This window comes from Rhinolophus sinicus, linkage group LG01, assembly GCF_036562045.2.
Source record: "Rhinolophus sinicus isolate RSC01 linkage group LG01, ASM3656204v1, whole genome shotgun sequence".
In the NCBI taxonomy this organism is placed as follows: Eukaryota; Metazoa; Chordata; class Mammalia; order Chiroptera; family Rhinolophidae; genus Rhinolophus; species Rhinolophus sinicus.
Window position 1 is genome coordinate 50,426,331 of NC_133751.1, and position 12,140 is coordinate 50,438,470.

At 41.9% G+C, this 12,140-nt stretch overlaps 1 protein-coding gene and 1 long non-coding RNA gene across 6 annotated transcripts in view; one reads left to right on the top strand and one right to left on the bottom strand.

The window, feature by feature from the left end:
- Positions 1–7,799, bottom strand: part of MASP1 (MBL associated serine protease 1) — a 70,744-nt gene extending 62,945 nt beyond the window's left edge. For 2 of the 5 annotated variants that reach the window (XM_019752100.2, XM_019752103.2), the window contains exons 1-2: positions 7,397–7,534; positions 1,547–1,778 (exon numbers count right to left, since the gene is read on the bottom strand). In XM_019752100.2, the coding sequence (XP_019607659.2) occupies positions 1,547–1,778; positions 7,397–7,401 (237 nt within the window). In that variant the 5' untranslated portion in view covers positions 7,402–7,534. Of the gene's footprint in view, positions 1–1,546; positions 1,779–7,396; positions 7,652–7,714 lie in introns of those variants that run through there. The other 3 variants (XM_074329233.1, XM_019752099.2, XM_019752101.2) reach the window with 3 other exon arrangements.
- Positions 5,167–11,261, top strand: LOC141570957 (uncharacterized). Its single transcript, XR_012495391.1, has 3 exons — positions 5,167–5,829; positions 7,197–7,301; positions 11,026–11,261. It is a non-coding gene; the product is annotated as an uncharacterized LOC141570957 (long non-coding RNA).
- Positions 11,262–12,140: the final 879 nt, after the last annotated feature.

Below are 12,140 nucleotides of genomic sequence, written 5' to 3' on the forward strand. Positions count from 1 at the left end.
AAGAAGCCAGGGATGCTGCTAAAAATCCTATAATTCTCTAAACAGCTTTCCTCAGAAAAGAATTATCTGGCTCAAAACGTCAATAGTGCAGACATTAAGAAACTCTGCCATGGAGCACCAGTTTTGGAAATAATTTTAGTTATAGAAGTCTTGTTACAAATGAGATATTTGATGAAGACCCAACATAAATAATAAGCAACACCCAACAATGGAAATGCAGGGTAGGGGTTCACAGCCCCTCTTCCCAGGCCTTCTCCCCTCCAGTGGCCTTTTAAGCCCCTGCAGAATCCTGGGGCTCAGGGGAGCACAGCTAGTGTAGCCGAAAAAGGATGGAATCGAAATCACAAGACATGGGTTTGGAACGTTGATTCACCACTTACTAGTAGCTACTATAAAACCTTGGATGAGTTGCTTTACCTTCTTGGGTTTGTTTCTTAGCCTGTAAAGTGCGATAGTAGTACCTGTCTCATAGGATTGTTTTAGAGGTTGAACGCGATTACAAGTGTAAAATCACCTTGTAAATGCACTGCTTTGCTGTTGATCAAACACCTTGGTTAATACAAGATTAACTCTTATTGAGTTACTGGCTGTGCAAAAAATGAGACTGCAATAGTACCAAACATATACAAAGTCTAGCCTACAGTGGTTTGATGAGAGCCTCTTCCAGGAAGCCAGAGAAAGGCTAGAAAGTAGGTTCTCATATTTTTGAACCAGATACAACCTTGATAAACTCGATCGCTTCAGAAATACTCCAAATGTATTTTCTTACTTAAATTAAAAAAAAAAAAAAAGAAAGAAAGGAAAAAAAAGGTACTGCAACTTTTCTCAGCCCTACTTTTAAAGAAGAGCCTCCCATCTGTGGCATTGTTGTGAGTTCTCTATAAATTCCAGGGAATACTGTGTTGATGTAATCATTTCCTGCTCTTCTTCCATGTGTTTTTTACATGTACCTCTAATAGTGATTCCCATCCTTGTCTATAACCTTGGCTGATAAAATCCAGACTCCTTAGCATCACATTCAAGGCCCTTCAGAATCTCTCCCCAATCTAACCCTCCAACCTCATCTCCTACTGTCTACTACCTCACAACCTACACTTCCCAAACACTTGATCATTACTTAGGGAATGGGGCAATGCTTTCTAATGCCTCCGCTTTGGATACAATTATGGATGCGTTTCAGTCCGATTAATGCTGACTTTGGGGGTCTCTGCCCTTTTCTGCTTTTTTGAATTAAAGGTGACCTTGGAGCAGAGGTTAGCGGAAACATTAACTATTGAGAACAGAAAGACACAGAGGAGGTTGCATTGGCTGAGTTACACTTTGCCAGCCTCAGTTTCCCTCATGGTCTTTTCTAGGCTTCCCCACTCAGCCTGCACCTAGCATACCACCCACAGCTTCATTCATTATGTTGTAACTAGTGTATATCCCTCATGCACTCGCGCTCTGGGAGGGTAAGCACAGCGTCTAACTCGTCTAGGCTTCTCTAACTCTCAGCAGATGCTCCAGTAGAGATCCTGGCCCAGTTAGGGAACATCAGAGGTCTCACCTTCACGTAGTCATATTCACAAAGGTAGGAGGATTCCAGGTTGAAGTGCATGAAGTAAAGCTTGATCCGAAATCCCTCTGGGACAGTGATATTCCAAGTCACTTTTGAATCACTCGGGTAGGAGTCTGGATAGCCAGGTGACTGGATCTGGCCATACATATTGTTAAGCTCCACAGTGTGGGCCAAAGCCTTCAACAAGGAGAAGCATAGAGCATGATAGAGAAGGAGCCACCTGAAAGACACACATGGATCTTCTTAACATTCACAGACATAAGTCCTCACTATTTAACTAAATCAGCAGCTAGGACACCAAGTTCTCAGCATATCTCTGCCTCTGACCTGCTGTCATTACTTTTCCCCTCTGGGGGCAGGAAGACACTAACCTGCCCGTCAATAATACAAGAAGATAGTAACTCAGTGATTTCTAAGATTTTTCCAGTTGTGCTCTTTTGAGGATTTGATAATAGTATTACATTTTCTCAGAAAGTACCAGATTTGGGAATCTGACACATATTTTTCTGTTGAAAATGTAAATTTCATAATTAAGTAAAATTTGATATCATTTCTTTAGCTCAGCTTCATTTAAGAATCATAAAATCTTGACTCAGTTTTCTAAAAAGTAAGTAATAGTAACTTGGTAATAGTGCGATGAGATTTATACTCAATGATCTGCAGTATCTTATATACAAATTTAACAAAATCAATCAAGGTATGCAAAGCTTTAAAGTAAGACAGAATGAGTGAAACAATTTTTTTTTCCCTCTTGGTAAGTGTGCTTATAAAAGGATCAAAAGCCTACAACTTATTTCCAGCCGTAGGAATCAGAGATAGTGGACTGTTAAAAGAATTGTAAAAGAGACAAGAAAAACTCAATAAAACTCACAGAACATGCCCAACGTAGCTGATGCAATAAAGAGGCAGAATGTCTAAAGCTAGTCAAAACCCTAATGGTCAATATACACCACAATTACGCCCACTGCAACACCCAAGGACCTTGAACTCAAACATCCCAAACCTGGTTTATCAACGTCTTCCATAAGCCCTATTTGTTCTGCTTCCTATGTTTTAGAAACCCATCTGCTTTTCTCCAGTCAGTTAATTTAAATGTTCTTATCTAACCTATTGCTATTGCATACTAAGTGATCTCCCTGCTCCCACTTTATATCATTCAGCAATCTTTCTCCAAAGTTGATTTTCTAAAACACAGATGTGACCATGCAGCTCCTCTGTGCCTATGGGGTAAAGCATCTGGTCCTGGGATAGCTGATGAGCCCTTTTTGATCTAGTGAGGATCTGCCCATCCAGCTTCATCTCAGTGCCAGCCACGCTCTGGCATGTCTTTCTGGGAGCCCATCATTCCCATCCATGCCTTGGCCCCATTGCTCCATTGCATATGCCCTGTTCATTCCTCACCTGCTTGTCTGATTTCTCCTCCACTATTCAGCTCAAAGCTTCCCCGGCTGTGGAGTACCCTTCACTCCATAGCTCCCTGTAGTGCATGCTTCCATTACAGCATCTTTCACACTGCACTACTTTAGAGGCATAACCCCTGAAGTTAGATGTATTTGGGTCCAAATCCCAATTCTTCTATTTACTGGCTGGAAAATCTTGGGTAATTAGTCATTCTGAGCTCCAGCTTTCTCATATGTAAAACGGGGATTATAATCTCTAATTACAATGACTCACATGCGCATTCAAGATGATGTACGTGTATACAAAGCACCTCGTATAGAGCCTGGTATGTAATAGATTATGAATGAATGAATGAATGAATAAAAGAAAGTGGGGCCAGAGCCATCTAGCTCAAAAAGTCAACACTGGGAAGTTATATCAACACCTTCAGATTAATCATTACACGCTAATCAGGCAGCTGTGTCTCCCCACCCTTCCCCCCAGTATACAGATGCATATATGTGTATGTGTGCATAAACACGAATTTTTGAGTGTATAAACCCAAGATAAGTATATACATATATTATTTAGCTGTCTCATATAATACTGACATAAAAGGTAAATAGGTAAGTACCAAAAGGCCTAGAAGGATATCACCAAGGTATTAACAGTGGGTATTACTGAAGTGGGAATATGAGTGTTTTTAATTTTATTTTTGTATATATGAAATGTTCAAATTTGTCTAGAAGGAACTATAACTATTTTTTTCCATAAAAAGAAAAGAATAAGTTAATTCAATTATTTCCAAGGCCCCTATAATAGCAACATGTGAGATGCAACTAAGGAAAGAAAATGGTTTAATCCAATTGCCAGGGTCAATATTTTTAAAAACTAATCTGTGGAGGGAAAGCCTCAGAAGCAGAGAGAAGGGAAGGCATAAGTCCAAGCTCTCCAGTGAATTCATAGGAAAGCTGAGTTCAGAAACTCTCACTTACAGGGTCCAGGCAGCCTACTTTCAAGTGAGGAAATGTAGCAATGTCAGCAGGGCAGGGAGCTCTGGTTCAATGCTGCCTGGGGAGAGGAGAGTACTGCTCATGGGTCAGAAGAACCAGGGTCAAGTCCAGACTTTGGGTTCGTTTATCTGACCCATCTTAGGGAAGTCATGTAAGGTTTCAGTTTCTTCATCTATTCAGTGGTGATAATAATGACTTCCCACAGGGCTGCTCTCAGAATAAAGGAGGATTGGAAAGTACTTTGTGAACTGTCCAGCCCTAAGCAAACTTTAGTTATGATTAGTCCATCATGCTGCTTCCCGAAAAGCAGGGAGGGGTTAGGAGTAGGTTTTGGCTCCCAAACTGGACTTCTCTGCAATAGCCACGTCCAAATTATGCAAGGCTGAAAGGTCAACTTTCTCCATGTCTGCTTTTTCCAGACCACATGGAGGAGACTCTCAGCCTCCTGATGTGGGTCTGTCAAGTGCTGGCTGCTGACAGCCCCGGGAGGCCCAGGACCATATGTGGTCGGCAACTGGTCAGCGTGGGAGGAAGGCCTATGAAGCTTTCTGTTCTATTTTGTTTGCCTCTCAAAACCGTCAAACATATGAAACAAATATCTCCTTGCACATAATGGGCTTGAGCATATGCTTGCTTGCTTTAGGGGCTGCAAATCAAAGAATACAAGTGGCAGCTTTCACTCCCCATCACACTCTGAATTTTTTGGCTTCTTATACACCAGGCACCGGCTGTACAATTACTGACACCTGCTATCTATTCTCCAGCTAATCAAAAAAGTTTAGCTCCATTTGCTTGAAATGTCAGAAGTAATGTATAAAGCTGGGATTTCATAGGTTCCACTGTCAGAGCAGGCTATCAGGAATGCATAAAACTGTCTGCATATATCAATGGTTGTGGAATGAGTAGCACTTTATATCCTCTCCATTCACTCCCCTCACTTCGACCTACATTACACCCAGACAGTTTTTGAGTAGAACAGTTGAAAGGGACTGTATAGATCTCTTTGACAACACCCTTATTTGACAGATAATGAAAAGGATACCCCAAGAGGTGACATGTCATGCCCAATACCATATGGTGAATTAGCTTCAACAGAAGACAGGAATAACAAAAGCTCACAGAGGAAGCTGGGTCCTTGCCCATATGCCCAGGCATCTGGCCAAAGCAATTAATCCTGTGAAAAATAATTCAAAAACCCATGGCTTTATGTGAAAATTAAAAAAAAGATACTAATACCAAAGCCCCTCCCCAACAGATTCTAGTTTAATTGGTCTGGAGTGAGGTCTAGTCATTGGCAACTTTTAAAGCACAACAGACGCCTCTAACGTGCAGTTAGGACTGAGAGCTGCTGGTATAGACTGATACACTTGGTTGAGAGTCTGGTGGAATACAGTAGAAAAAATCCTGGATTTGGAGCCCAAAGACCTAAGTTTAAGTCTGAGCCTTTTCAAAAATCGTCAGTGTGTCTTTGGGCAAGTTAACTGCTTTTACCCTCACTTTTCCATCCATCCTTATCTTATCCACAATCTGAAGACCAGGTGAGACAGTGCCTATAAAAATGTTTTTGCAAACTCTGATGTGCTGTTCTATGTGAGGCAAGACCCTTTGAAAACTTCTAGTGGAGCACTTTTCCAATAGTACTTTTGGTATTTCAACAACTGAATTCAATTCAGCCAATATTTATTGATTGACTAATAGGAAACAGACATCATGCTAGGTGCTGGGCATACACAGATGGACAAGACATAGATTCTGTACCTTAAGAAACATTCAGTCTTGGAAAAGGAGGTTGAGGTTTAAACAAGGAAATATTACAAAGACAAGAAGAGATGGAGCCCCAAAGGACAAAGACAGAACAAAGGAGGGGATGCTGGCCAGGTGAGAGAAGGGGATGCTTGAGCTGGTTCAATCAGTCCGGTCCCCTAGGTACCAAATTAGGGGAGGGCTGTTCTGGTGAAGGAATGAGTAAATGCAACGATATAGAACTATTAATCAGCCCTGTAGTTTGGTATGTCTGGAACATTGGGTGGTAGGGTGGGATTCAAATAGTGACAGATCAATCAAATTGTCATTCCATGTAGATGGCATAAAGCTCCCCTCTTTTAGGAGAAACGAAAATGAAGTTAGATGGCAGGTTTAAAATGACAATGGATTTAAAAAGAACAGAATGATTGAATTAACCTTAGAGATCTGATTCTCTCTCTGAACCACAGGTAATCTGAGTTGAAAGAGTTAACAGTCTGAAGCCTCTCACTGACTCCAGTCCCAGAAAAGTTGCTAGGTGACTTTGCAGAAGAGAAACAAATAGAACCCCTTTTCCAATTGAGAAGAAAATTAATGGGAAAGAGGTGTTTAGGGACTTAACATCTACAAAATGTCTTTCTTCCTTTCTTTCTTTTTCTTTCTTTCTTTCTTTCTTTCTTTCTTTCTTTCTTTCTTTCTTTCTTTCTTTCTTTCTTTCTTTCTTTCTTTCTTTTCTTTCTCTCTCTCTCTCTCTCTCTCTCTCTCTCTCTCTCTCTCTCTCTCTCCCTCCCTCCCTCCCTCCCTCCCTCCCTCCCTCCCTTCCTTCCTTCCTTCCTTCCTTCCTTCCTTCCTTCCTTTCTGTATTTTTAATAGCACTAACACTTAAAGTAGTAAAAATAATTATGGTGGTAGGGGCTTTGAGACTTGCAGAGGAAAATTTATACAGAATGTTTGGTAAGAAAGACCAAGTAACTCTAAGTGTAGGCTGAAGAATAGGAAATGTTGAAGAGAAAAAAAAACCAGTTAAAATTTAAAGTCCTAGGTTCAGAAATCTAAAGGCTCCTTTTTTTCTTTTTAATTTGTGATATCCCTTTAAGAGCCATTTGGTGCAATTGATAGCCTGATTCATGCCACCAGCTGCCTCTGATTTCAGTGAGAAAGGCAGAAATTTATAGGGGACTGTGGAGCAGGGACAGGTTTTCAGTTTTCTAAATTGAGGTTTTAACTGGCCAACTTCTGAAGGTTTAAGAAACCAGAGCTGAGCTGTGGGAAGCTGGTTTCTTTTCCGGTCAGAACAAATAAACACAAAAACACATATCTAACTCACAAAGTGTTAGAGATAAACCAGTGCACTTAGCAGAAGAAGAAAACAAAAAAAATCAGCCTTGTGGGCAACAGAGGGAAAGTCATATTCACCAGCAGGCAGCACCCTATGCTGGCAGAGGCAGAAATGTGAGCCTCAGCAGCTTTGGGGCAGGATTTGCACAGTCTCCCGTTTCAAGTTGCATGTCTCCAGAGCCCCGGGGAAGGCACCCAGCCCTTGTCTCCCTTCCAAAGCCCCCAAGGATTGAGGAGAAACTCCCTTCTACCACCCACAGGACACGCAGGTGAGTCTGCCCAGAGACAAGGTCAGACCTTCCAGGGTTACTTCACACCTGGTCCCTGAAGGGACACCCGTGCCTACTCCTGTCCTGGCACTCACCTCATTTTCCTGCCTTGGGTGCTCCTGGCTGCCTGGCCTTCGTCCCCCCGGCCTGACTTGTCTATGAGCTCGTCCCTGGTGTGGTGTCAGCGATGCCTTATCTTTGTTCTGAGGTCCCTCTGTGTCTCTGGAATTGGCTGGCATTCTCCATTCAGGTCACGCCTTCCCCTGCCTGCAACAGATCCCCTCTCCCCCTCTCCCCCTCTCTCCCTCTGCCTTTTCCTCTCTCTCTCTCTCTCTCTCTCTCTCTCTCTCTCTCTCTCTCTCCCTCTCTGTCTCTCTCCCCCCATCCCCCCCCTCCGACTGGCTCTTACGCACACTCAGAGGAACCTGACAGAACAGAATCTGTCTTCTTCCTTAAGAGATCTGCTCCTCTAGTTCCCTCCTTTATCCCATGTGACTGGCTCCAGCTCTTGAGAGAAAATAACCGAGAGGCTCAAATAGGTATTCGTGTCACTGTGTGTGTGTGTGTGTGTGTGTGTGTGTGTGTGTGTGTGTGTGGAGGGTGGAGGGGGACAAAGTCTAATTTCTCTTCAGTCTCCCTTGCCAGATGGCTATAGTTTCCTGTTATTTTTCAGGGCACCAGCAAAAGGACACCAAGTTAGCAGAAACCACCAACCAAGAAGGCAATTCTAACATCTACAGTAGGAAAGAAAACAGATCCTGATCCCAAAGCCTCGCTCTGTGGACAAATACTACAGGTTTCCCTGTGAGCAGAGCCACTGGCCCAGAACGGCAGGGAGCACCCAGGTCTGCAGTTGGCGAGGTCTTCTTCCCATTTACTCACAGTACCTGTGCTGTTTACCAACTCAGAGAGTGCAGAGGTCCAATCCAGCCAGAGAGGATCTTCCACAGCACAAAAGCCCCTCTCCCTGGGGTGTAGGAAGACCCAGGCCCGTATACATGTCTACAGCCAGGGTTTGTGGAGAAATCAGATCTAAGCTGACCTGAATAATAAGAATATTGCTCCCTCTACTACAGTGACAAGCAAATGGTGTACAAACTAGATTTTGCTGAAAAGTTCTTCTGTGTTAGGTACAAATGTTATCTCAATGACTCCCACATACTTGTGAGGGTCATACATTACACTCATCTTACAAAGGAGAAAACTGAAGCCCAGAGAGGTTACATGACTTACTGCTACTACAGCTACGAGTTAACGTTTCTTGAGCACTATGTGTCAGGCACTTTTCTAGTAATGTATTAATTCCCTCCAATCATCGTTATATCTCATATAAGTGGGTAGTAATATTGCCCTCATTCAGATAAGCCAACTGCACAGAGAAGTTAAGTAATTCACCCAACGTCACACAGCTAGAAAGTGACGAGGGAAAATCTGAGCTCTTACAATTATACTGTATTGCTTCTCATAATATATTATAATGCATATGACATTTTAAGTACACACAACATTCACAAAGAAACTCAATTTGAGGCATTTTGAAAAAAGTGTTAGATGCAGAGTCAGAACTTAATTGTAATCTTTCCTTTCTATCCAGCCATCTGTGTATGTTGGGATCAATACTTAAAAATCTTTGATCCTGTTTTCTTATCTGGAAAATAGGGGTGGCGATGAGACTTAAGTGAGATTATGCTCAGAGTGCTTTTTTAGCTGTCTAGTGGTATACCTGAGAGAGGGCCACCACCTACTCTAACCACGGGGGCAAACGCATGCACTCTCAACCTGCTTTGGCATATTCTGGGAAAAGTGGCTTGAATCTCACTGGAATTCTCATTGCTCCATTTTCTCTATTTTAACACTTTCGAATGTCAGCTTTGCCAAGCCTTGCATTATTAAGAGGCTGCGGTTGATAATGTGGGTGCAAGTATATGGGATGAGAGAATATGTTTGTCCTTAGGCACTGTTTCAACAAAGTGTTGCTTTGTGTTTCAGGCAGAATAGAAGAAAAAAACCTTTAAAAATCGCATTAAGAAGACTCACAGGCTCCTCAGACATCAAATAACTCTCACAAAACAACATTTTAATGATTTAAGTGTAAATGAATCAGAAACACATGGACAACATTTCTCTTGGAATACACAAGAGTTTTAAAACCAAAGGAGAAAGAACTTGGCTCAAAGAACACTGAACTGTGCAGAGGGCCCTGCCCATTAAAGACATACCCTTTATTCACACTGCAGCTGAGCTGGTCCTCTCCTAATTTAGGGCACACACAGGGAAATACAGTCATTTATCCTGGGCAGGGAGGGAAGAGCTTGGGAGGGAAAGCCATCAGTTTCTTGTAAAGTGTCACAGAACAATTGAGCCTCCTGGAATAATTTCCTGCCCATGTTTTTTCAAGGCTGCCAATGTTCAATGGGAGGCATTTGAAATATGTTCTAAGTCAAAGTCTTGCCAATATACAGAGCATCTGATATGTGCTTCCCTGGGAGTTAGGCAAGGCTCTGATGGAATCTGCAGGAAAACAAGAACTATGTGACTCAGGAATGATCTGGGTGGGCTTCAGGGCAGCTTCCCCTTGTGTTGGACTACATGGGTGATATTGTCCTGTGCTTTTGATAAAAACTCCCCATGGTGTCGTTAATGGATGTGGGAGTGGGAGGAATGGACGGGAAGTGGTTGGGGAGTAGGCTCAATATCAGTAGGCTAACCTGTAGGTGACCTCGGGCAGGTCACCTACTTTCTTGACCAGGGGATGAAGAAGAGAAACATGCGTTTGCTCCACTGTGAAATCAGGGGCTGGAACTCTGTTGAGATCATGAATACGTGTAAATCTGGGCGTGAGGACTAAGGGATAGTATTGACTAAGGGATGGACTAAGGGAGGCCAGGTGGATGGCTAATGACCTGTAAAGAGTCCAGAGTGGCCCTCTAATCTTGACACTGGCTTTATCTATTGTCATAATAGCACCCCATGACTCAGCCTTCAAACATAGCTATGCAGAAAAATAATTTTTAAGAAGATTCAACTAGTTTTTAAAAAGTTTCACAAAAGTGTTTAAAATACGCATACAAGAAACTGACAGTATATCATTCAGGATCATAAAAGTATAGAATGGTAGATGTGGGCTCAACACTCCCAGGTTATAGTTAGGGAAAGAGATCAGAAAAACTACTATAAAAGAGTAAATGCCACAGCATTCCTACCACTAGAAAGGGCTTGGTTTACATGTTCTACAGAAGTATTTATTACATGCATCTCCTAAGTCGGACCTTCTGGAATTCCATGAATGTGTTAGAGAATGTAAGGAATTTGGGCAAGGGGTTTTTGTTGGCAAAGTCTGAAATCCAGGCTTCCTATAAAATATCTAAGAAACCATTAAATATCCCCAAAGATCTCAGAATTAAATTTTGGGTTATTCAACACATTAACTGACAGTATGCTAAAAGCCATCACTGCAGAATCTATCAATTATCAGAATAATGTGGGAAATTAAAAAAAATACCAGTTCCTGAACACTATCCCATATTCACATTTAATGACTCTGGAGTAGGGTTCCTGAATTTGTAATTTTCAAAAGCTCCCATGGCATGATTTTGCCATTTTGGGTACACATAACAGAATGGTACATCTTATAATTGATGGTATTTTAGGTTTGATAAAATATCCTTAGTATGTAGATATTTCCATATACATTGTTACCCGTAATATTCACATCTTCTTACAGATGATGACACTGAGTTTCAGAGAGACTAAGTGTGCCCACGAGAAGACGATCAACATCTAGAGCCCAGGCCTCCTGGCCCCAATCCAGGACGCTCCTCTCCTCACCTGCAGACTCACGATCCTGCTTGTGGACTTTGAACATTCATAAGCCATGCTCTTATGTGACGGCAAGATTTCAAGGGAGAAAATAATAGTTTCTATTAGAAAATAAACTATTAAGCTCTGTTATGGGCTGAATTGTGTCCTTCCAAAATTCATGTGTTGCAGCCCTAACCCCCAGTACCTCAGACTGTGACTATAGGGTTTTTAAAGAGGTGATTAAGTTAAAATGGAGTTGTTAGGGTGGGACCTAATCCAATATAATTTATGTCCTTGTAAGAAGAGATTAGGAAGGATACAGGTAACAGGAAACAACATTTGAAGAGACAGCAAAAAGGCGGCCATCTGTGAGCCAAGGAGAGATGTCTCAAAAGAACACCTTGATCTTGAACTTCTTTAAAATACCTGCCAACACCTTGATCTTGAACTTCTGGTCTTCGAAAGTGTGAGAAAACGAATTTCTTTTGTTTAAGCTACCCAATCTATAGTACTTTGTTATGCCAGCCCTAACAAACGAACACAAGCTGTCTTACAGAAGGTTCTCCCAAAGCCTGAGACATATACCACAAGTGATATCAAGCTGATTTCAGGTGCCATGCATATGGAATTAATAAACCCTGGGTCAGTTAAGATTTTATTTGGTAGGTAATAAGAGAAACCTTGATTAATACTAAAATAGATAGAATTTATTTTCTTCACGTAGCAAGAGATGAGGAGGTGGGTAGATCTGGGGCAGCTGTTCAACATTGTGGGCTTTCTTTCTGCTCTGCCAGTCTTAGGAGTTGGGTTTTTATCATCATGTTTGACACCTTATTATGGTTACAAAATGGCTGCGGTAACTCCAGATGTCATGTCCATATCTAAGCAAGAAAAAGGGAGGAAGAGGAAAAGGTAACATGAATGGACTTCTCTTTATGTCTCACAGGTCAGAGCTGGGTCCCACGTCCACCATTAAATGCAAGGGAGGCTAGGAACATATTTCTTACTTTTACAACTTATAGAGCAGAAGCGGGCAAT